We start from the raw sequence: 25899 nt of genomic DNA, 5'->3' as shown, positions 1-25899 counted from the left end.
CTTTGGCCGAGATATTTTCGGCACGAGAGGAAGTCATTTCTCCGAAGTGTCAGGGTTCCACCAGTCTCAAAGCAGCTTAATCGAAACCTATTTCTCTGTACCTATGAAGGCTTTTCTGAGATGCAGAGGGTCATTCAGATTCAACAATCACTTGTGGCACCGCACTCCGTAAGTGTAACAAGGTTTTGCATATAAATATCTTTGATCCTGCATAGTAATACTAATGAGAAAATGTCTCCTGTGCTGGGTTAAATAAGACTCACAGCTGATTCAAACACACAAGTACGGGCCATTGTCAATCACTGCTTAAAGTGAAGCACAGAACAAAATGGTGAAATGGATAGATTTGGGAGTTTCAAAGGACGCAGACCCACAAAGTCAAACGGCCGGGTGAAAGGGTAAAAATTGAATTTAGCCGCAAAAAATGTGCACCTTGCTGAACAGGAGCAAGGGGCCCTCAGTGCTCAGTGACAGAAGTTCTCCAAAGCAGGCTCGGAAACGCACACAAACTGGGCAGAGGGATTCGCAGCTGCAGACCGTGACATTGAAGTGGGGCGTCCCCGGTGTTACCGCATTTAAAATGCTCCCACGCACACGCCGGGTAACACAGGTTGGCTTCTGGAGGCTGTCGTGAAATTGGCCAACTGGGGCCGATGGGCACAAGGACGCTTGGTGCCGGTCTTTTGTTCTGCCGGAGGTCAGAAGTCACACGACGCCAGATTCGCCTCCAAGAGGTTTATTTGAAGTCCCAAGCTTTCGGGGCCCTGCTCCTTCGCCGGGAGAAGGCGTTGTGTGTCTTCCGACCTCGTCCACCTCAGTTCAACACCGGCCCCTCCACATCATGAAATTTCTGAGCATTTCGGTTTCTAGCCACTTAACTTTGCTCAAATTGAGCTTGCACTATCTCTCCAATCACTCAATCCCCAGCTACGCCCAAGCCACTTACATTATCCCTCCTGACAATTTGCGAATGGTTGGCTTCTCCAAAACAAAAAGACTGATCATTTGCAGAAAAGTGCAACATTGAAATCTTTGCCAAGTAATTCCTCTGAAGCAGTGCTTGTGCTCAGCTCACCTGTTTGCAAGAACTGGCTCTTCTCTGACTCGGTATGCACCCAAAGCAGGTTCCCATACTATAAAAGGCCGGACTCTGTATGAAAGTTCCCATGATTTGTTAGCGCTTAAATTCTAATGTCCCACTTCATTTTATATCGCGATGCGTCCAACTCTGATCCCCCTCCTCTCAGAAGGATGTTGTGAAACTTCAAAGGGTTCAGAAAGGATTTACAAGGATGTTGCCAGGGTTGGAGGATCTGAGCTACAGGGAGAGGCTGGGACTGTTTTCCCTGGAGCGTCGGAGGCTGAGGGGGTGACCTTATAGAGGTTTACAAAATCATGAGGGGCATGGAGAGGGTAAATAGGCAAAGTCTTTTCCCTGGGTTAGGGGAGCCTGGAATTAGAGGGCATAGGTTTAGGGTGAGAGGGGAAAGGTATAAAAGGGACCTAAGGGGCAACGATTTTCACACAGAGGGTGGTGTGTGTATGGAATGAGCTGCCAGAGGATGTGATGGAGGCTGATACAATTGCAACATTTAAAAGGCACCTAGATGTGGATATGAATAGGAAGGGTTTAGAGGGATAGGGATCAAGTGCTGACAAATGGGACGAGATTTAGGATACCTGGTTGGCGTGGACGGGTTGGATTTAAGAGTCTGTTTCCGTGCTGTACATCTCTGTTTCTGATGAACAAGCAATCACCCGAGTACATGCTCTCTGCTGTTCAAAATTCTTTTGCCCAGACAGTATAACCAGAGAAATTGTCAGCAAAATCAACTGGATTGGCTGGACAATGTCACTGTCTCACAGAGCAGGCTATGGTTTTAATTCTCCAGGCGCCACACCACCACGAACCAGGCCCCCTTGTGAAACATCAGGCAGGTAAGGGGGTCCTTTATCCGTTTTGTCCAGGCAGAGCACTCTGCCAGTCCATGTCTAAAAGCCCCTTGACCCGGCTTCCCATGACAGAGTCTCATTCGTTAACACAGTTCTCATAAATGGAGATGGTCGAAGGTGAACTATATGGCCCTTAACCTTCTGTCAAATTAGCATCTCTTATTTTCTCATGTTGATCATTCCCAACATGCGGGGAGGTGATGGCCTAGTGACCTTGTATTATCACTTTTCATTCCGAGAGCCCGGTAATGTTCCGGGGGAGCTGGGTTCGATTCCCACCGCGGCAGATGGTGGAATTTCAGTTGGATTTTTAAAAATCTGGGATTAAGAGTCAAAGGATGACCATGAATCCATTGCAGATTGTTGAAAATCCCCATCTGGCTCACTAATGTCCTTTAGGGAAGAAAACTGCCATCCTTACCTGGTCGGGCCTACATGTGACTCCAGACCCACAGCAATGGGGTTGACCCTTAACTGCCCTCTGGGCAATTAGGGATGGGCAATAAATACTGGCATAGCCAGCGATGCCCACATCCCATGAATAAAGAAAAGACTATGTTGGCTATTTTAGGCACAGCAAGATCTCACAACAAGCCCTCACCTTGCCAGTGATTTTTTAAGGATCAGTCCAAACTGTGTCTGGTACTACTTTGAACCTGTGGCCCTTGTCCTGCTCTCATCATTTAAAAATTTAAGTTTTAAATTCGAAATTCACCTTTCCTGTTCCCTTAACTACACTGGCATTGGCTCAGTGACTCAGTGGTTAGCACTACTACCTCACCACACCACACCACACCACACACCCAGGTTCGATCCCACCCTCGGGTGATTGTCTGTGTGGAGTTTGCACGTTCTCCCCGTGTCTGCGTGGGTTTCCTCCGGGTGCCCCGGTTTCCTCCCACAGTCCAAAGATGTACACGTTAGGGTGGATTGGTCATGCTAAATTTTCCCATAGTGCCCAGGGATGTGCAGGTTAGGGTGGATTGGCCATGCTAAATTTTCCCGTAGTGCCCAGGGATGTACAGGTTAGGGTGGATTGGCCATGCTAAATTACCCATAGTGCCCAGGGATGTGCAGGTTAGGGTGGATTGGCCATGCTAAATTGTCCCCATAGTGCCCAGGGATGTGCAGGTTAGGGTGGATTGGCCATGCTAAATTACCCATAGTGCCCAGGGATGTGCAGGTTAGGGTGGATTGGCCATGCTAAATTGTCCCCATAGTGCCCAGGAATGTGCAGGTTAGGGTGGATTGGCCATGCTAAATTGTCCCCATAGTGCCCAGGGATGTGCAGGTTAGGGTGGATTGGCCATGCTAAATTTTCCCATAGTGCCTGGGGATGTGCAGGTTAGGGTGGATTGGCCATGCTAAATTGTCCCATAGTGCCCTGGGCTATGCAGGTTAGCGTGGATTGGCCATGCTAAATTTTCCCATAGTGCCTGGGGATATGCAGGTTAGGGTGGATTGGCCATGCTAAATTGTCCCATAGTGTCCAGGGATATGCAGGTTAGGGTGGATTGGCCATGCTAAATTGCCCCATAGTGCCCAGGATGTACAGGTTAGGGTGGATTGGCCATGCTAAATTGTCCCATAGTGTCCAGGGATATGCAGGTTAGGGTGGATTGGCCATGCTAAATTGTCCCATAGTGCCCAGGGATGTGCAGGTTCGGGTGGATTGGCCATGCTAAATTGCCCCATAGTGCCCAGGGATGTGCAGGTTAGGGTGGACTGGCCTTGGGAAATGTAGGTTACAGTGAAAGTGTGGGTCTGGGTGGGATACCTTTCAGAAGGTTGGAATGGACCCTGAAGGGCCGAATGGTCTGTGAGAGGAATTCTATATTTTCTCTTTTGATTCACCTCACCAGTAGATCCTGTCTATGCTGAAAGTGAAAAGTTGTTTCCTTATAAATCAGAGTAATCAGCCTGGTGCCCATCTCTTCACTGCCTCCAATGTTCACATGAAATGGAAGAGAAAATTAATTGGGTTTTCTTTGTGAAAAGTAACCTGCCCTACTGCAGCTCCTAGATAACAAACGTAATATTGCTCGAGACAAGAATTCTCCCTGCAGCAACACTGAACAGACACACGAAGAAAATATGAAATTACAAGTTACTGTGCGAGATAGTTGGAAATGAACATTGAATATGTTTGTAAGATGCCCTTCTTACTTAAATAACTGTCTCCATCCATTTATTCTAAATGGGTTTCAAATCTTCATTCGCGAGTAAATTGGGCGAAATTCCTGATGAATATTGTCAACAAAGGCACAGCAAAATAGCGTCCCTGCCTCTGAGCTACAAGCTCTGGGTTCAAGCCCCACTCCAGGACTTGATGACCAAAGAAGGGACTAGGTCAAACAATTTGAGTCCGTACCTGCAATTTCTTCCAAAAGGCAGCAAGAACAGGAGAGATTAGTGGTCAGCCACATGGTGGTAAGAGGTTTGGAGCCTCCAGCCCACTGTTTATAACTCTGGGCCATCACAGAGCAGCTTTGGGGGTCAGTCACATCCAGACACAAAGCAGGTTGAGCTCATTCGGCCTCTCCTGCCTACTCTGACTGTCACACATCCCCTCCTGGAAAGTGCCTTCACAAAGGAAGTCCAGAGAAAGAGGCAGTGGTTTCTGACGAGGTTCATGCCAAGGCCGTTCCCTGACTCAGGACTCTGTGCTCTACGGGCTGTTCCCCAGGAAGCACACCGAGAAAACCAACAACTGCGCCTGGAGGGCCATTAACTCAGTGAAAGACTCTCTTTGATCTGCCTGAAACTTGTTGGCCTTCCAGAACAAGGAGTTGACCCTTGACCGGGTGTTGCAGACTGGCACATTCCAAGGTCCAGGCCTACGTGCTGAGGGACACACTAAAGCCTGGGCCAGCTACCACCAAGGCGCAGTGGGGAAAGACCACAGTCTGAAGGCTTTCTGCCGAAGGCAAATGGGGGTCTGTTCAGTTATCGGACTCTCCCAGTGCCTCAGATGTATGTAAATATAGTCTGATACAAGTAAGAAATGCCTTCGGTTTGTTTGTTGGGCAGAATCAAACTCCAATGTTTGTTTGTTGCTCCACATGCTACTGTATAGAACCCGAATTGCCTTAGCAACTATGTGTGTATATAAAGGTATTTTTATGAGTAACGTACATTATCGAAATCAGAAAAGAACTCTCGCAAATACAAGCGATAAGGGCTCATCTAACTGTAAACTTGAATCCCCATTTCTAGCTACTCCTGATAGCCCAGCCAGCTACACGTTCCTCACCAGCTCTGCCTTCAAGGATTCTGCCTCGGCCAACTTTTCAACAGGAGAGTTCCAAAGACTCAACACATTCGGGAGGAAAACTCCTCTCCACATCCAACCTGTTGGGACCCCTCAGGATCGTACATGTTTCAATCAAGTCAGCTCTTCCTGTTGCCAAGCCCAGCAGATACAGGTGCAACCTGTCCAACCTTTCCCCATGCCACACTGTCACAAAGCTGGTCACTTTTTTTCTACAAGTTGTTCCTTTCTCAAGGATGCTGTGTCCTTGATTTGTTTTTCAGAGACGTTGTAAACGGGCCTGGCTCTGATTAGTCTGGTTTGGTGCAGAGATGAAATGGATTATGAGAGGCCTTTTGCTTATATGTAAACAGATGAGACTTCAGGCCAAAGTGGTCCTGTTTTAGAAGTGACCTGTATAAAGAAAGGGGAGTGGTCAGCTCTCTAACTGAGCAGTTAAGTCCAGAACTAGTTAGGAATTCAACAGTGAACTGTGTGGAAACCCTCTCTGTCTCTTTCTGCCCTTTTAACTTCAACCTGTAAGCATCTGCTCCCTTTTTCATCTGTGTTTTAAAGGGGGTTTGTTTACTGGGACTGTTATACATATTCAGAATTGCTAAGTCTAGTTTGGATAGACTGAGTTCTGTAGGGATTCTTTATTCTGTTCTTTGTGTTTCATTGTGTAATTTTGTGATTAAAGTTTTCTCTGTTTTAAAACCTGGTAGTCAACCTCGCTAACTTACTCACTGTCCACTTACTGATACAAACTGCAAAGTTATGGTCTGGGCTGCCTGCTTAAGGAAGTTTTGAGTGGTCTGGCCTAGTCCATAACAGTCCATCCTAGTCCATCCTGTTCCTTGGATGCTGCCTGACCTACTGCGCTTTAACCAGCAACACATTTTCAGCCCTAGTCCATAACAGACGGCCTGCCCAGTTGTTAGCTTTGCAAACTGCTTCTAATGCAATTCTATTGCTCCTGAAATAAGGTGACCAATACAGGACACAGTACTTGGGGTGTGACCTAATCGGTCCCTTATATCACTGAAGCGCGCCTTTCCTACTTCTGTATTCAATCCCCTCGCAAGAAATCACACCATTTTATGAGCTTTCCTCATTCCTTGCTGTACCCACATACCATGCACCATTCATGCACCAAGACACCCTGTGCTTCCCTGATCCTTGCAATGTCTCAATGTGCTTCCTTTTCATTCTTCCTGCCAAAATGGACAATTTCCCACATTACACTCGCCTTGCCGGGCCTTTGTTCCCTCCTTCCGTCCAGACGCACCTTATGTCCTGTTCATGACTTACTCACTTTGTGCGATCAACACATTTGGCAGCTGTAGCTTCTGTCCCTTCATCCGAAGCATTTACACAGACAGCTGACTGCACGGCCCCGTGTGTATCAGACTCGTTCCAACAGCAGGAGGTTCAATCCCCGTTCCAGATGGAGGAGATTTTAAATTTACCTCCTTGTAGCCTTGCCTTGAGAGAACCAAGCGAATGGAATGTCAGAGGACAACGTGTCAGCTGTCCAAATGCTACAAGTTGCTGGACAAATTTCTCACACCCAATACTCAAGCCGAAATGTCCGCTGTGTGTTAACTATGCGGCAGCCTGACTCCATCACTGACCCCAGTACTCAATTCAAGACGGCAGAGCCTTGGCAAAGTCAGTTTGTTGTCTGAAAGGCACACACAACTCCATTTCCGTGACAGAATGTTTTACCTTGTATGACACTCCTGTCCTTATAAGGCAGCAAATGCGCTGACTTGTGGTGAGCACCATTATAGGAGAATACGCTAGATCTCTATGTATGATACATTTAGGGGAGTTAATTCACCAACACGAAAGGGTTTTTGCTCCAGAACGTAAACCAACCTATGTGCATGCAGATTCTGACATCGTTGAACCTCGCAACTGGATTACTATTTTGTATTCTGCTTGCTCGCTAGCCAATGCTTTCACTTTATATTCAGATTATGCATCCATTTGCAGAGAATAAAGCGACTGTGTCATAAGTCAATTATATTATGCCTTTGCTGGGCCTTGAATGTGAATGGAAGCCTTTAACTGTAAAAGACAACAAGCCATCTCCAAATCCCCACGTTATTATAAGTTTGACAGTGACATTTCTGCTTTCATGGGTTGCCAAACTGCTCCAATTCTAAAAATAGAGGCAAAGATTAGGAGACACAGTTATATTTTTAAAAATTCTTAGTCTGGTAGCTTAAAAGGTAATTAAGCTCAGTTAAAATAAATAGGAGTACATCGAGCTATAGAGTCATACAGCACAGAAACAGACCCTGCAGTCCGACTTGTCTGTGCTGACCAGATATCCCAATCTGACCCTGGTCCATTTGGCCCCTATCCCTCCAAACCCTTCCTATTCATATACCCATCCAGATGCCTTTTAAATGTTGCAATTGTACCAGCCTCCGCCACTTCCTCTGGCAGCTCATTCCATACACGCGCCACCCTCTGTGTGAAAATGTTGCCCCTTAGGTCCCTTTTAACTCTTTACTCTCTCACCTCTGCCCTCTAGTTTTGGACTCTCCTACGTTGGGGTAAAATCCTTGACTATTCACCCTTTCCATGCCCCTCATGATTTTATAAACCTCGATAAGGTCATCCCTCGGCCTCTAATGCTCCCGGGAAAACAGCCCCAGCCTAGTCAGGCTCTCCCTATATCAATTTATTTTTTGCTGTGTGATCTTCTGTTTATTTTTTTTCTCTTTTTTTTTGCTTTTTTTAAAAAAAATTTTTATTAACCCCTACACTACTGCCTAACTGCGGTAGTGCTTGGTTTTTCCAATAATCAATTTTAAAAGAGACTAAGAAATGTTAAGATTGGAGAAGACTTTCAAGTATGGGTGGAGTTTACTTCTAAATGGTCAGATGAGAGTGTAAATTCCAATGGCTATTCATGACTCCATGTGCAGTGACTGTTACAGAGACTTATAGTCCCAACTGGGAAAGGTAAAGGCCTACAAACACTACAAAGGTAAAGGAGAATGACTTCCAAATGTCTTACAGCCTTTAGAAAAGCTTGAAGATCTTTCCAATCTACTTGGCAGCCTTTACCAAGACTGAATGGGGAGAGACGTTGAGCTGAAATTTCCCACTTTTAGGTGAGATACAAGGCACCCCACTTTGCTAAGGCCCGAGTTTGTTTTTCACAAGCGAGCTTCCAGTCTCTTCACGCAGCTGGCCTCTCCAATACCCATTCTGTGGGAACGTGGGGCAGGAAAGGAGGGGGTGTTTGCTATTGCCTGGATGTTCCGGAATGAACACACCCGGTGCCACATTGACACACCAGTTCCACAGCACCTCAGATGCTATAAGCCAGGAGCTGTACATCTCACGGTGGTCCTGCAATGTTACCCCCAAGGAAATAGCCCCAGAAAAGCAAGTTCGTTCCTCGGTTCACCTACAAGGACCTGGAGGGGCTGGTGGATTGAGTGATGCAGAGGAGGGCTGCGCCATATCCTGCCAACTGGCAAAGGAGGCCATGCTACCAGATCCAGTCAGCTGAGACTGAGATAGTGACCCCCGAGCAGCGCAGCGCCCGGGTGGACTATCTCCCAGCAGCACAGGAGGAAGGTCAAGGATCGTCAACTCGGCAAGGGTTAGGGCCGCCATCTTCTTCCTGCTCCCTCACGCTGACAGGGCCAACGCTCACTCTGCCAACTACACACACCTCTCACCAAACCTCAGGAATGACAACTCTCAGTATCATGTCCCTTCAATGGCTGCTGTCTGCTTTGTTCTCCCAGACTACCAACCCTTCCTGTCCTCTGTGCTTCCTAGCCGCTCGGAGTGGGGGGACCTCACCGTGAAGTGCTCTTCCATGGATTTCCATCATATCCATTGCCCACCCCCCTTTGTAAGGAAAATCGGCCTGCGCTCCCCCTCCCTCCCCACTTAAATGATGTCTCCACAGCACCCTGAACCTTCCATCCATTGACTTCCTGCTGCCTTGGGAAAGCAGCCAACATCCTCAAGGACCCCTGCCACCTTGGTTGTTGTCTCTTCTGACCTCATCCATCGGACAGAAGATACAAAAGCTTAAATACATGGTCCAACAGATTCAAGGACAGCTTCTTCCCCGCTGTTATTAGACTTCTGACTGGACCTCTCCTATTTCAAATCTAATGTTGATCTCTGTGAACCTTCCCTGCAGCCATGACATTGTATTCCTCACTCTGTTCTATTACCCTGATGCGCTTTTGTGTGGTATGATCTGCCCCTGTACCGCACACAGAACAAAACTTTTCACTGTACGTGGGTACATCAAATCAAACACAGAAATCTATATAGTACGACTGATCTGCAAGACTGACCATGGTCAACCCTTTAGACTCGAACCAGACTATGTCCTTGACTAAATGCCTGACCACAGTCCCTCTTAAACCCAGAAAGGTCTTCTACCCCTTTCACTTTCAGACATGGCCACTTGGTGGCAGCACAGGTGGTGCGCTTGTCCTGTGAGCGGCTGGAACATGCTGTCGGTGGGACACAGACGTCGCACAGTCCACCCTCCTGGTTAATTCGTAACAAGCTGCCTGCCGCTCCCTCTCTGCTACAGGCCGCACAGGCTGGAAGTGAGCACTGGGAAACGAAGCCAGACAATGCAGCCTGGGGAGATGCATGGAATGCATGTGCGTCCCCCTTGCACGGGGGCAGAAGTGTGCAAGTGGCTCAGCTCCAAAGAGAAGTCGCACACGCCTGAAGCGGTGTGCGAGTTGGCATGACAGCTGGCACCACGATACGGCATAAACTGCTTGGACAAAGCGCCAGGCGCGGACCGTGTCCATGGGGAGGGCAGGGACAATATGATGAAGACAGAGGCTGGGAATTAGGAGCTGCGTAGAAAGTCGCTGGGTTGGGTTGATAATGAGATGCAAATGCATGGAAATAAGGCCATCGCCACACATTAGGACCATTGGCAATACCAGCTCCTTGATGCACATTACCAGGAAGGTATCCCTGCCACATCTCTGCATCCAGCTCTCAGTAACCCAGAGGGTGCCATGAATCTCCCAGAATTCCAAGGCAGCGGCACCATGGTGTGGGAGCAACAAATCAAGTTCTGCTGGCCCTTACTCACCTGCCAGTGCCATCATGCATCATCAGTTCAAGCTTGAAAGTGCTAGTAACTGAGATACTTCGAAAGAACCATGCAACTTTGAGGTTGGTAAGGCCTCCATCCCCCAAACTATGACCCTGGAGCTGCCCCAGAGGCGCCTGATTTTCAAAGTGCCATTGGTGAGACTGACATCCAAAGACAGGCCAGATTCCAAAGTCACGCCTGAACTGTGTGGCTCACATGACACGATCGCTGAAGGTGAATGCCCTGGTCAGAAAGGAGGCACATCTGGCACCCAATCAGTAGCACAGAGTGCCGCCAAGCTGTGAGAGCTGACTCTCTGGCGCCAGTGGCAAAGTCAGGCGGCAGCCATCTTGGGGCCTGCTGTTTGGTTGCCAGGTGAAGCCAGTCAGCACATCAGAGTCAAGAGGATAAATTCTTATTAATGAGAATGATCAGGCCAAACTAAGGCTCTGAATGCATGTGTAAATATATGAATGAAGACCACTCAGCACATCAAAACAGCTCCACCATTCAATATGATCATAGCAGATCTACTTGTCTTTTGACTGCCACATCCCTAACTACCTGTTGGATGCCAAGCAAGAATCCATCTGGCTCCACCCTGGATCTATTCAATGTCCCCGCTCCCACTGCTTTCCGAGGCAGAGAGTTCCAAAGTCGCACAACTGTCAGAGATATATTTTTAACAATTCTCCTCATTCCTGTCCTGACTGGGCAGTCTCTAACTTTAAAACAGTGTCCTCTGACTCTGGACTCACTCAGAAGAGGAAACATCCTTTCCACATCCACCTTATCAAAATGATTCCGGATCTTATAAACGTCAAGCATATCTTGCCTCGCTCTGAGATGATAGAATCCCTACAATGTGGAAGCAGGCCACTCGGCCCATCGAGTCCACACCAACCCTCCTAAAAGCATCCCCTCCAGACCCACCGTCCCCATGGCTAATCCATCGAACCCACTCATCCCTGGACACTATTGGCAATTTAGTAGGGCCAATGCACTCCGACCTGCACATCTTGGGACTGTGGGAGGAAACCCTCAAAGACACAGGGAGAATGCACAAACTCCACACAGACAGACAATCACCTGACGGTGGGACTGAACCTGGGTCCCTGGCACTGTGAGACAGCAGTGCTAACCACAGTGCCACCCAAACTCCAGTGGGACACAGCACAGCCTTTCCAATGTTTTCTCATAAGGCAAGCTGCTCATTCCAGCTATTAATCTATCAAATTCCTCTGAACTGTCTCCAACGCATTTACATCCATCCTTAAATAAGGAAACCAAAACTGCACACGGTATTCGAGATGGGATCTCCCCAATGCCCTGTATAATTGAAGCACGACATCCTCATTTTTATAACTAATTGGGCACAAAATATCTCTCCTGCAGCTAGTCCTGCTTGGTATTCTCACCACTAACTCAAGTTCCAAAAAAGCATAGCATTCCATTCATCCCAATCCCACTTAGCTCCTTCTACACCTTTAGTACTGCAGTCAATATCCCTTTCAATAAGAATCTGTGTTTTCTTTCTTCCTGCCAGAGTGAACTACTTCATATTTTCCCAAATTATATTCTGTCTGTCAGATTTTTAGGCACTCACTTAACTTGTCTCTATCCATCTTCACAAAATACTTTCTGACTTATCTTTGTTCATCTGCAAATTTCAACACGTGTCTTTGAGCCCCTCAGCTAAGTCACCGATATAAACTGTAAAATATTGAGGGCCCATCACGGACCCCAAATATCACACCCTGCCAGCCTGAAAATAAATCCATGCATGCACTCTGTTTTCTGCTGGTCAGCCAATCTTCTATCCTTGCTGATTTGTCATCTTTGCACCAACTTTCATGTCGAATCTTGTCAAATGTCATCTGGAAATCCAAGAACAATATGTCAATGGGCTCCCCTTTATTCACAGCATCTGTTATTCTTTCACAGAATTCCAACAAATGGATTAAAAAGGGATTTCCTGAGGGAGATTACCCTGTCAGACAAAAAATATTTCTTTGACCTCACTGCCTATCTGTACCGGACTGTTCAGGTTCAGTGGAATCAGATTAAGAACATAAGGAAGAGGGGGAGGCCATCTGACCCCTCCAGCCCGCTCCACCATTCATCAAGATCATGGCTGATTTTTTTCATGGACGCAGCTCCACGTACCCGCCCGCTCACCATAACCCTTCATTCCTTTACTGTTCAAATATCTATCATTGCCTTAAAACCAGTCAGTGAGGTAGCCTCAACAGCTTCCCTGGGCAGGGACTTCCACAGATTCACAACTCTCTGGGTGAAGAATCTCCTCCCTAACTCAGTCCTAAACCTGCTCCCTCTAATCTTGAGGCTATGCCCTCTTGTCCGAGTGACACCCATCATCCTCTCTACCTCTCTTATCTCTTCCCTTTGTCATTTTATATGTTTCTATAAGAGCCCCCCTCATTCTTCTAACGAGTATAACCCCAGTCTACTCAGTCTCTCCTCATCAGGCAACCCTTTCAACTCCGGAATCCACCTAGTGACCCTCATCTGCACCCCCTCCAGTGCCTGTACATCCTCTCTCAAGTAAGGAGACCAGAACTGTACATGGTACTGTAGGTGTGGTCCCCTCAGCCCCGTATACAGCTGCAGCAGAACCTCCTTGTTTGAAACTCCATCCCTCTAGTAATTGAAAACCTGTTTTCTGGTTCTGAATCGCCCCCAGACCCTTCAGCTTCTAAGTCAGCTGACTGGGCATTAACTGGCAGCTAGCCAGTTCCCCCCCCCCCCCCCCCACACACACACACACACACACACACACATACAGTGAGGGTGGAAATCGAAGGCGGGACCCAGAGGCAGCAGGCTCCCGAGAGCACCTCCGGCAAGGCGGCTGTCAACTTCCAACCCTAGGCGTAAAAAGTGAGGTCTGCAGATGCTGGAGATCAGAGCTGAAAATGTGTTGCTGGTTAAAGCGCAGCAGGCCAGGCAGCATCTCAGGAATAGAGAATTCGACGTTTCGAGCATAAGCCCTTCATCAGGAATGAGAGAGAGTAGCCAAGCAGGCTAAGATAAAAGGTAGGGAGGAGGGACTTGGGGGAGGGGCGATGGAGGTGGGATAGGTGGAAGGAGGTCAAGGTGAGGGTGATAGGCCGGAGTGGGGTGGGGGCGGAGAGGTCAGGAAGGAGATTGCAGCCTCCCTCTACAAGGATTTCAGTGAGTCTCTCTCCCACTGCACCCCCCAGGTCATCTCCTCTGCACAGAAGCTCTTCAGCCACGTTCTCAAACAGACTCGCAGCACCGCCCTCCTAACCTGCAATCCTCTTCCTGACCTCTCGGCCCCCACCCCACTCCAGCCTATCACCCTCACCTAGACCTCCTTCCACCTATCCCACCTCCATCGCCCCTCCCCCAGGTCCCTCCTCCCTACCTTTTATCTTAGCCTGCCTGGCACCCTCTCCTCATTCCTGATGAAGGGCTTATGCTCGAAACGTCGAATTCCCTATTCCTGAGATGCTGCCTGGCCTGCTGTGCTTTGACCAGCAACACATTTTCAGTTCCAACCCTAGGCCCCATCCCGCCAGCACTGGAGTATCCCACTCTCCCTCTGGGTGGGGAAGTGGGTTGGGCCTGCCTGGCGTCTCACCAATAAGCTCAAAAACATGGTCCCACAGCGCCAGGTTAGAGTCCAACCGGTTTAATTGGAAGCACTAGCTTTCGGACAACTCCCTGATGGAGGAGCGTCGGTTTAATTATAGTCCAATATTAAACGGAGGCTGAATTATAGTCCAATTAAACCTGTTGGACTCTGACCTGGTGTTGTGGGATTTGTAACTTTGTGGCATCTCCAATTCAAAATACAGAAGGGCTTAAAAAGGTCACTGCAGGGCGTGACCGTCAGGAAATAGCGACATTATATTTCCCCCTCATCCCCCCCCCAATTAGCAACGGCGGTCTCACAGTGGAATTCCATTCAATATTTAATGTTCAACTTGAATGCGCAGGTTGACTTCAAAGCAGAGAGCTTGGCTGGCAAGTAAATTACAAAGCGGCCCTTCGAGTCACACTCCTGCTGATTGGAAGGGACACAAGGACATTGTCACAGCAAAGGGACTGTTGTTTTAAAGAAACCCATCCAAATGCATATCAGGAGGCACTCCAGCTCGCTGCGGGAGCTGAACATGACTTGCATATAGTTCTTTCACTGCTAGATATGCAGCAGACTGCTCCTTAATCTATGATAATTAGCTTCTCCCTCAGAGAAGGGAAGAACGCTTGTAAATATTAAAATAACAGCTAAAACAGAGCCACAAAACACTTGGAAGCTGGTATCTGGAAGACCTCCTCCTGACTATTCAGAATCCACTTTTTAACCTTTGGAGTTGCATATTTCTTAAATACCCAATTGACTGTCATAAGATAAGTTATCAACCATTTTAAAACATTCAGCGTGATTTCCCTTCTCTTTGTCTCTTAATGGAATTTCAAACAGCCTGGCACCCGTAGTCTGCAATTACAGTCTCGACTTCATTTCCAAATGCCTTAAAGAAGAGATGTAAGCAACAATTCAAATGGACGAAAGAAAGCAATCGGAGAGGCAGTTAAAACATTTCTTTGATTAAAGGGCATCAAAAAAGTGTTTCAAAGGGGGGATAATGGAAAGACTTTGCAATATTCACAATTGCCTCACGCTACTCAGAAGCAAGATATTGCTGAAAGCTGGAGGGATTTTTTTTGGTGAAAACTTAAAGACAGTAACATTAATTCATAAGAAGCTGAACTGAAATGAAAACACAGAAAATAAAAGCTCTGTACAAAACCTAACATCTACTTCCTGCAAACCATGGACACTGTGTATAAATTATTTCCGTACGCTGGTTATACACAAAATCTTCCTTTCCATAAATACATGACATAAATTGCAAAAGGGCGCAGAACTCTTAATTGACTGCATGCCTGAAGATCATATATTCGGTCCTTGATGTAAGAATGTTATTCTATATTATTAACCATTAATTAGCAAAACTTCCAGCAGTTCAGCAACTGGGAGGTAGATAGGGTTTGCTGTACTGACTGAGGCACTGAGAGACACAAAGCTGAAATACTGCAATACCTGGTTGGAGAATGTAATTATGATGTGATACTTTTATATTGGAAGCTCCCATTATAAATATTATGAGCATTTATCGGGGGGAAAAAGTTGACATAAAAGTAGACAGGGAGTACCCATTGAAATCAGCTGAAAACATTTGATTGGGGAATTTAAGCGTCTGAAAATTAAAATTGTTTGGTTCCAGTAAGTAAGGACTGAAGTTATGCAAACGTTCTCTTTGTATGGTAGACCGGGGTCGTTTCCCAGATCCTAAAACAAATCTAAAAGTGCAACGCCACAGCTCTGTCAATGGTTTCTGGGTTACTGCTTCGCACCACGCTGAGTTAGCTCGGGTGCAGTATTTCATCTCTGAACCTTCCTGCTCATTGATCAGCAAGAGTTCCAACTCTGGTGACTGACCAGGGCTTCCTGCTGGACAGCTCATTATTATTAAGCACGTGTCGAATTCCTGATGACTCAGAGAGTAATCTGCACTGCATCGACACTTTGTAAACGCTCTTGTCCAATAATCGAACCGATTCCATTCCAATATTTCTCGAGTTGACAGGGAAAAATTGACATAGTGGACATGCGCTACAGAAACACAGCTTAGCCTTGCTTGCTGCCATACAGAAGGGTACATGTGCTTTCATAATGTCACTCCTTTCGACATCACGCCAATTTAACCAACTGTAAAAAGTTCTCGCCCTTTTAAGTTAATGCTGACTGCTTAGTTGATGAATGAGCAATATGATGGTTTTAAGAGTGCTGTGATTCATGTGCTCGTCCCCTGTGATGCGATGAAGCAATTACAACTTCCAACAAGCATTACAACGGCATTCCGGTCTTCAGAGTTTTTCCAGTTTTGGAAAAAAAATAGCCCAACGACTCCGTTTTCAAGGAGTTACTGCGGATATCTGCTTTCAATCGAATATCCAAAGATGCAGACTAATCTGATTCAATGGTCATTAATCAGCTGATATCAGCCATAAAACACTTGCCTCCCTATAAAATGCCTTTGTTCTAGCTGAAGGGAGAGAACCAGGCCTATTTTCAAAGGGGGGGCATGTATTTTAATATAAACAGAAATAGCCCCTGGAATTGCACAGTACTAGCGCGCAATGAAATGGCATCCCCAAAAAGCATTTATTAGTTTTAAATATCATGTGGAACAAGAAAGAGCCATCTCACTTTCCCGATATCATCAGTCTTGGAGTATTTATTAAATGGGAGCTCGGGAGAAACGGAAAATTGCGACCAAGTGCTTTGGGAAGTTTAAGAACCTCCCCATACCGCAACAGCACCTCCTGGCGGCCAGTTTGAGGAGCTCAACTAGACACGAGACCAGGACAAGTGCTGAAAAAGCGCCCGCAGAGATATATAATCACAGGGGGGAGAGAGAGAGAGAGAGAAGTAAAACTGGCATTTCAAAGGCAATGTGTTTCACGCTCATTTTAAGCAATCATCCGTGTGTGAGATAAAAGGGACAGGAACTGAGGACCATTTGCCATTTTTAAAAGGCATCAAAGCCGAGTTCGCTTCTGTCCAAACACTGGGGAAGATGGAGAAAGTCTAACTTCTCCTGCATGGTATCCGCACAGGAGCAGAACTGGGTATCTCCAATCACCTTAAATTAAAACATTTCTGGATGAGGAAAGTATAGGGAGCATTCCTTAGAGCAGGACCAGACGCTAAAACTATCAGCATGTTGCTCAGCACACCAACTCAAAATGACATTTCCCTCAATAACCTATTACCCACTGCTGGCTAATTCGAAATGAACTGCGTGTTTCACTTTTTACTTGTAGTTAGTCTTTAATAACAAGTATAGACAATTTATGGAATTTATCTGCAATTGATTTCATAGAAACACAAACCATGCTCCTTTAAAGAAAGCATTCGAACATTCATACGCACTGGTCTTGTCATGTCCTATACAGCATCACTTTAAGTGTCGTGTAATGGAGAATATGGAGTGCTAGTTGTGTATTTGTGTGAATTGTGCTGTGAAACAGTCAACACATACATACTTTCAGCATGTGACTCTTGATAAGGTAATACACGTTCGTTAAAGCTGCCGAGTGTCTAGTCGTTAATTTTCAAAGTTTGCCTAAAGCATTCAAAAAGGAAAAATGAGACTAGGGAACACGTACCAAAGCTACTATGACACAAACAACTGAATATGTGTTCCTTTGCCGAAAGGTGGGGTTGGGGGGGGAGGGAGGGATCGCTCTGTTTGGATTTATCTAGAAAACCCTTGCATTGCCACTGGATCTCTCCACAATCATATAAAAGTAAACGCGAGGCGGAACTAAGCAGAAAAGACATCATTTCACAAATAAGATGTAGAACAACTAGTCAACAAGACATCCCAATCCCCTGTTTCATAAAACCTCATAAAATGGCATGTAAATTATTGAGCATTTAATGAATGCAACCTGACAACATGTGATTTATGGACTTTAATACAAAATGCAGAATGCAGTAGGCCTTTCATTTCTATTCTGCAAATTAAAGAGTCCTCTATTTTCCAACTTATTTTTATTTGCACAACTGAAATGATCATAATTGTGAAATCCTTCTTATTATGTTCTGTTTTATCTGATTTGTCTGTAAGTGTATAATGAATTATTACCTTTTCTTTTCTCTGCATTGTCATCACAACTCAAAATCTACCATCATGATGATTTTTCAATAAACTAATGATTTATCTATCTATAAAAGCCATGTGTTCCTTGCTTAACTTGACTGAACAGCTTTTTTCACATTAAATCTGCTGTCATCAGGTCCCTTTGTTGACACTGAGCCATTGTTCACAGGTTCTGCAATCTTTTAGCAATTATAAAACTGTACAGCCCCTGTAACATGTTGCATTTTACTTCGAACCTGCTCATTAAAATAACGAGTTTCTGCAAATGAAATCAAAGCAGCCAGGTTTACTTTTTTTTTTGACAGTGATGAGATTTTTTTAACAACCGAGTTATAAACGTATTTCCTTTCAGCGTTGGTGACTCAGTCCCTCCTCAGCTCAGTCGTCGCCAATGTTACCAGCTCTAGTATTGCTGGGGATTTAAGTTCCAAAGGCTCTAGCTATTGTTTCGGACTTCTCTCAAGTGCTTATAGTTTGAATATGTACTCGTAAAGTGAACAACAGAAGGTTATTTTGCCATTGGGGTTCACGTCCATTATCCACACCTGTGCTTTTAGCAGAGCTGACCCACTCATGTTCATGAGTTGGAAACCTGGTTGATTTCCCTCTCCCTGACCTCAAGGGCACTGAATGCCACTTTCATTCCATCAACTGAAATCTGCTAAGGGACCACGCCCAAGACTGAGCTTGCTGGTCTGTGTGCTGGATCAACTTGATCCAGTGAGGAAACATTCAGGCTTGTGGAGTTCAGAAATCACAAGAGAACAATCTCCATTCACACGAGACTTTGCCAAGATCAGGGAAAACATCTAAAGCTCCTTTTTTCCCGGTCCCCTGTTACGGTTAATGCAGTGAGTGTTGGCAGGTAGGCCCATAAGCTGAAGGTGAGAGATCACGGTAAAATCCATGCCATGGTCTCTCAGTAGGGTTGTCATCTCTGATGGTCCTGGGGATGCTCCCCTCCCTGCCTCCAATCGTCCCCACCCCCCTCTCCACATTCACTGCTGTCAATGACAAGCTCTCCCACTGAAAAGAAAATAGACTCATCAATGAGCTGAATAGATCACTTTTGACCGTCCAAAGCTCCCTTTTCCTACAGTCCAATATTGTAATGACTCATAAACAAAAGTGCTCATTTCTTTTTTCTTTCAATTTCCTCTCCTCGCCCCTGCGGCTGCTCGGAGCAATGCCTGACAGATCAGTCTTTATTTCCTCCTGACTCCCAGGGCAATCCTGGAGAGTTGGCAAGCCTATCTCTCAGAGAGACACAAGTTTCATCACAAGCTGCAGATTCATGCTCACTGGAAACTGAGATGAAAGCAGCCCCAAGCTCATTTGAATTAAGAGAGTTGCAGTCAAATATCTCCCATGGATAGAAAGAGGAAAATTTTCAGTGGGATTAACCCTTAGATGAAAGAACCAATAATTCACTGCTCTGTCTGTTTTTTTTTCCCTTTTTTAAAAAAATTAACCCCACACTACCGCCTAACTGCGGTAGTGCTTATTTTCACTGCTCTGTCTGCAAGTATACCTTTTCATTTTGATTGGTTACTTCAATCTGGACCAATTACAGCAAAGTCCAACTTAGCTGTGGGCATAAGGACAATGTATTTGTGTTTAATTCCTGACATGCAAACACAAGAATCACTTCACTCTTAGTCATGCACACAATCACAAAGTGCACTTGCCTACCTAGAGCTAAGACACATCTAATCATTTGATCGTCAAAAGTGGAATGGATTTCTTGAAGAAGGAATTACAATTTTAGGCAGCTCAAACTTTAACTATTTCAGGTCAAAATTTCAGGCCAGTTGGTAATTGACAGGAAATAAACTTCCCAGATCAGACACCTAAAAGACAAATTGTTTGTGGGCAGAATTTAAGGCATGCTTGAAATTCAGAAGGCTACCTAAAGGACATCTAATTTAATTCCGAGCTGGAAATGCAGGCGATTCCGTAGTCTGTAATCAAAATGTAACAGTACCGCACGTTGAAGCAGAGAGAAAAGCATGATTTACCCAGGACAATTATGCATTTCAAGCCCTTGTCATTTCTTCATGAAATAAAAATCTAATTGCACAGTTCATGTCAGAAGGTATGTAAACATAAGGCTCCTGTCAACCCCCTATTCAGGTCACAGCAGGCTTGGTCAAAGGCTGTTTTATAGGTGGGATTCACAGCAGAATCAGCATGTCACTAGAACTGACACTGTTCACTGTTTGTATACACACACACACACACAAGAAAATTTGTTTGAAACAAAATAAGTGAGACAACTCAGAGGCAGTGTTAACAGATAGTATACTTCTGGTTGATCCATGATTGCCAAGTAGAAATCACTATAAACACCAAACCCTTCCCATCCAGTTTATACATAGGCATGAACTGCAATGGATATCTCATTGAGACCCCCCAAACGTCAGATTCCCAAGCCTTGAGTTATAAGGACGGGGGAGTATGAGAAATGGTACCTCTGAACATTATAGCTCACAACCAATGAATACTACAACTCAGCCTTGTGTTTCTCAAATGGAAAGATTTCAAGTCTGTGTCGATGGAACTGTAACTTATTGCTCCCATTCCCCTGATGTTAAATGGTAACTGTTGCTCTGTTCAAGTTTCTTGTTACATGGCTCTATGTTCCCTACAGACAAACCCAGTCATGTCCAGTGCCTCAACACTAACAATGAACAAGGGGCAAGAAGGTGGGGGGGGAAGGGAAAGAAGGGGGGGGAAAGAAGGGGGAGGGGGAAGAAAGTGGAAGGGAAAAAGGGGAGGGGAAAAAGGGAAGAAGGGGGGAGGGAAGAAGGGAGGAAAGGAAGGGAAGAAGGAGGGGGGGAAAGGGAAGAAGGAGGGGGGGGGAAAGGGAAGAAGGAGGGGGGAAAGGGAAGAGGGGGGGAGGGGAAGGTCTCTCACTTTGAAGCACATGAAAACCACGGGATGTTTTCCAACAGTCTCTGTTTCCCTTGGGCTGACTGCATTTTTTTGCATAGCCCCCCCCCCCCCCAAGACAACAAGTGACAACGCTCGCCCTTGAGCTCCTCTCAAGAGCTGCCCCACCAGGATCATAGCCAAGGAAGCAACCAGTCACCACCGCCAAACACCAGACTTCCCTCGGCGCTAAACCATGCAGATGGGACGGGCCCGATCAACAAGTTCCGGGATGACCTCCAATCACATGGAGCCCGCCAACACCTCGTCTGGAGCCACATGGCGTGACAGGGGGGGGGGGGGGGGGAACTTTTGAGTTGGAGCAAGGTACTCACGACTTTGAAGTGCTGGTGGGTACACTCTTCCCCTCTGTACTTGCAGCCGAGCAACATGTCTCTCATCTCATGGCCGGCCCGGTCATAGAACTCCCTCATGTTGAAGGGCTTGGGCTTGAAATTCCGAAAGTTCGCCTTCTCGATGAGCGCCTCCAGGACGTGCTTCTCGGCCACGTAAGGGTCAGGGATCTCGTAGCGGTTGTTGAGCAGTCCCAGCAGCTCGCCGGCGTGGTACAGGTCGTTCTTGGTGATCTTGCTGAAGCGGAACTCGTTGAGGTTGCAGACGGTGACCGCGGGGAAGGTCAGGTTGAAGGCGGTCACCTCGTCCACCTTGGTGACATGCGGGTACTCGAAGTAATACTGGATCCGCTGCACGAAGACGTGAACCAGGAAGGAGAGGGAGCCCAGGAAAGCCAGGGTCCAGACGACGCGCCTGAAGGAGAAGCGCTCGTACGTGAAGATGTGCCCGATGCCGTGCAGCGTGGAGCTGGTGGCGAAAGCTTGGACGCTGGAAGGCTGCGAGCTGCCCGCAGCCCCGGGCTCTGCCTTCAGATCCATCTGGGGGGGCTTGAGGGGGCGAACTAACAAGGACACAGGGGGCGGGGGGGGGGGGGGGGGGGTGGGGGGAAGGAGACCAGGGATGGGAGAGAAAGATACACAGGCAGATCTGGAGGTTTTGGTGTTGGGGGTAGGTAGAGGGGGGAATAACCCAGATCAATAGGAAGAGAGAACAGGCCAGCTCCTTGCTCTGTGTGTGTGTGTCTCTCTCTCTCTCTCTGTGTATGTGTGTGTATATATATAGAGCAAACGCTCCAAGCACTGGAAAGCTCCCCTCCTTTGAAAGACTCTCCTGCTTTCTGATGGATGACAGGCTGCTCGCTTTCAGAAAAGCAAGAGGGCTCGCTCCCATAGGTTCAGCAGAAAAGCATCATTTTTTAAAAAAAAATATATATATATATTTTGGTTGCACGTTTCAGCTCTCCCCCAACCCCATTTTTTTTTAAAAAAAAGGAAAAGAAAAGTCCTTGTCACCAGTGCAGCTCGGTGCAGATCAAGCCAACAAACATTTCCTGCAAAAAACACAGAAATTGCTGGAAAAGCTCAGCAGGTCTGGCAGCACCCCAGGAGAGAAATCAGAGTTAAATGTTTTCAGGTTGAGCGAGCCTCCCTCAAATCTCTTGTTTTCTGACGGACAGCATCCACACTTCTTTGGGAATTTGAACGAACATTTGAGACTGACTCTCACCACAACCTCTCTTGCACATATCAATATTTCAATCATGAGATTTGTGCTTTTGGTCACTTTGTTCATACAAAGCTATTGGGTCAACTTCCCACCTTCCTGTGACTTCCTCACAGAGTCACTGGATTTTTGTGGGCAATTTATAATTTTTTTTTAAAATCCAAGACTATATTTACAGAGGCTGGCTCACTTGTAATGCAGCTTGACCACTTCTCTTTGGCAAAGAGGGAGTTCTTAATCCTTTCCTCATCCAATTTTCAAATCAGATTCCCCTCCAGGGTGGAAAGAGGCCCTTTGGCCCAACAAGTCCATCCCGACCCTCTGGGGAGCAACCCATCCAGACCCATTTCCCTCTGACTGATGCACCTAACACTATGGGCGATTTAGCACGGCCAATCCACCTGACCTGCACATCTTTGGACTGTGGGAGGAAACCCACACAGACACGGGGAGAGTGTGCAAACTCCACACAGACAGTCGCCCAAGGCTGGAATTGAACCTGGGACCCTGGTGCTGTGAGGCAGCAGTGCTAACCACTGAGCCAGTGTTTTCTTTTTTTGACCAGTCTCATCACAGAATGTGAATGAAATTTGTACTTCCCATTATTTTGCCCAAGGTATATACTGTAATCGTTCCACATTTTTGTTAGTCCCACGATTTGAATTGGAGAGCAAAAGTAAATGTTTAATTTTCATTCCAGAAATGAATTGATGTTCCCAGTCATGTAGAATGGGGTAGAGAGAGAGTCATACAACACGGAAACAGACCCATAATCCCCCAGCGAAACTAGTCCCACCTGTCCTGCTCCTGGTCCATATCCCTCCAAACCTTTCCTGTTCATGTACTCATCCAAATGCCTTTTAAACATTATAGTCTCACCCCCATCCACTACTTCCTCTGGCAGGTCATTCCACATCTTCTGTGTAAACAAAAAATACCCCACATAACTTTTTAAAATCTTTTTCCTCTCACCTTAAAAATATGCCCCTTGACTTCCTAGAGGAATCCCCTTCCCTGAGTTATCTGCCCAAGATAGGTTTTAACCCATAGAGCCATGATCTCCATGAGAATTGGGCTCCACCTTCCCACCCCCTCTGCCAGAAATAAGGATTGAATCCTGTGCTGTTGCTTGCATGCTGATCATTTGAGCCAATTCAGCCCTAAGAGTTCCAGCTTGCTGTGACCCCAGACCCCTTCACACACCTGATGTGGCCTGGAGGTACGGATAGTGATAGTGGAGTCTCAAATTCATTTCTATCAGGAATCTCACTAGAGTCACAGAGTCTACAGCACGGAAACAAACCCTTCGGTCCAACCCGTCCATGCCGACCAGATATCCCAACCCAATCTAGTCCCACCTGCCAGCACTTAGCCCGTATCCCTCCAAACCCCTTCCTATTCATATACCCATCCAAATGCCTTTTAAATGTTGCAATTGTACCAGCCTCCACCACTTCCTCTGGCAGCTCATTCCATACACGTACCACCCTCTGTGTGAAAAAGTTGCCCCTTAGGTCCCTTTTAAATCACTTCTACCGCTGTATGCGTTGGAAGAATTGTGTGGTTGGTCATCGAGCTGTTTGGCTCGCTCCTTGACCAGCAAGTCCTGGAGCTTTTTTGCTCAGAGACTACCCACTGCTGCACAGTGGGCGGCACGGTGGCACAGTGGTTAGCACTGCTGCCTCACAGCGCCAGAGACCAGGTTCAATTCCCGCCTCAGGTGAGTGACTTTGCACGTTCTCCCTGTGTCTGCGTGGGTTTCCTCCGGGTGCTCTGGTTTCCTCCCACAGTCCAAAGATGTGCGGGTCAGGTGAATTGGCCATGCTAAATTGCCCGTAGTGTTAGGTAAGGGGCAAATGTAGGGGTGGGTGGCGGGTCAGTGTGGACTTGTTGAGCTGAAGGGCCTGTTTCCACACTGTGAGTAATCTAATTCTTGGGCAGAATTCTGAACAGAAAGATTATAAGCTGCAACTTGACAGTGACTCTCACACCATCGGTACACCCCACCTGCTTCACAGCCAGGGAGGCACTCTATTTTTATTTTGAAGTAGGGTCCTACTTGTGATGGAAGAAGCACAGTGGCCAATGTGTGCATAGCAAGTTCCCACAAACAGCAACCTCCTGATGACCCAGAGGTTGTGGGACAAGTGTTGCTCAGGACATTGAGGAGAATGACCTTGCTGTTAACGACTCGTGGAGCTGTCCAGCATGAGGCAGACACTTTGGTCCAACTCATCCATGCAAATTAGATAGTCCAAATTCATCTAGTTCTACATAGTCATTGAGATGTACAGCATGGAAACAGACCCTTCAGTCCTTGGTGGGCAGCACAGTGGCACAGTGGTTAGCACTGCTGCCTCACAGCGCCAGAGACCCGCGTTCAATTCCCGCCTCAGGCGACTGACTGTGTGGAGTTTGCACATTCTCCCCGTGTCTGCGTGGGTTTCCTCCGGGCGCTCCAGTTTCCTCCCACAGTCCAAAGATGTGCAGGTCAGGTGAATTGGCCATGCTAAATTGCCCGTAGTGTTAGGTAAGGGGTAAATGTAGGGGTATGGGTGGGCTGCGCTTTGGCGGGTCAGTGTAGACTTGTTGGGCCGAAGGGCCTGTTTCTACACTGTAAGTAATCTAATCCAATTTGTCCATGCCGACCAGACCTCCGAAATAAATCCAAGCCCATAACCCTCCAAACCCTTCCTATTCATATATCCATCCAGATGCCTTTAAATTATGTAATTGTACCAGCCTCCACCACTTCCTCTGGCAGCTCATTCCACCCTCTGCGTGAAAAACTGGCCCCTTAGGTCCCTTTTAAATTTTTCCCCTCTCACCTTTAACCTATGCCCTCTAGTCTGGGCTCCACCAGCCCAGGGAAAAGATCTTGCCTATTCACCCTATCTATGCCCCTCATAATTTTGTAAACCTCTATAAGGTCACCCCTCAGCCTCCGACGCTCCAGGGTAAACAGCCCCAGCCTGTTCAGCCTCTCCCTGTAGCTCAAATCCTCCAACCCTGGCAACATCCTTGTAAGTCTTTTCTGAACCCTTTCACGTTTCACAGCATCCTTCCTATAGCAGGGAGACCAGAACCGGACCCTAAGTTCTTCAACGTAATGCCGTGTGATCTTGTACACCCAGCTGAGAGGGCAGACAGTCTCCCTGTTTAATATCTCGTTTGAAAACAGCACCTTCGACTGTGCGGCACTTGCCCAGTGCTGGATTGTGTGCTTATACCACGAGGGTGGACCATGAACTGCCAACCCGACCTGTATTTGGACCACAGGTTTACAATGTTGTTAAACAGATTGCACAGAGTAAACTCAGCCAGTGTTATTTCCATATCACATGATGCTGCTA

The 25899-nt window shown here is 46.7% G+C and overlaps 1 protein-coding gene across 2 annotated transcripts in view; it reads right to left on the bottom strand.

Moving 5' to 3' along the window:
• Positions 1-21861, bottom strand: part of asic1b (acid-sensing (proton-gated) ion channel 1b) — a 912521-nt gene extending 890660 nt beyond the window's left edge. For both annotated transcript variants that reach the window (XM_060820899.1, XM_060820900.1), the window contains exon 1: positions 21304-21861. In XM_060820899.1, coding sequence (XP_060676882.1) covers positions 21304-21861 — 558 coding nt within the window. The remainder of the gene's footprint in view (positions 1-21303) is intronic.
• Between the last annotated feature and the right edge of the window lie 4038 nt (positions 21862-25899).

Source organism: Hemiscyllium ocellatum, chromosome X, assembly GCF_020745735.1.
Source record: "Hemiscyllium ocellatum isolate sHemOce1 chromosome X, sHemOce1.pat.X.cur, whole genome shotgun sequence".
Taxonomy (NCBI): domain Eukaryota; kingdom Metazoa; phylum Chordata; class Chondrichthyes; order Orectolobiformes; family Hemiscylliidae; genus Hemiscyllium; species Hemiscyllium ocellatum.
This window is presented reverse-complemented; position numbering and strand designations above follow the sequence as displayed.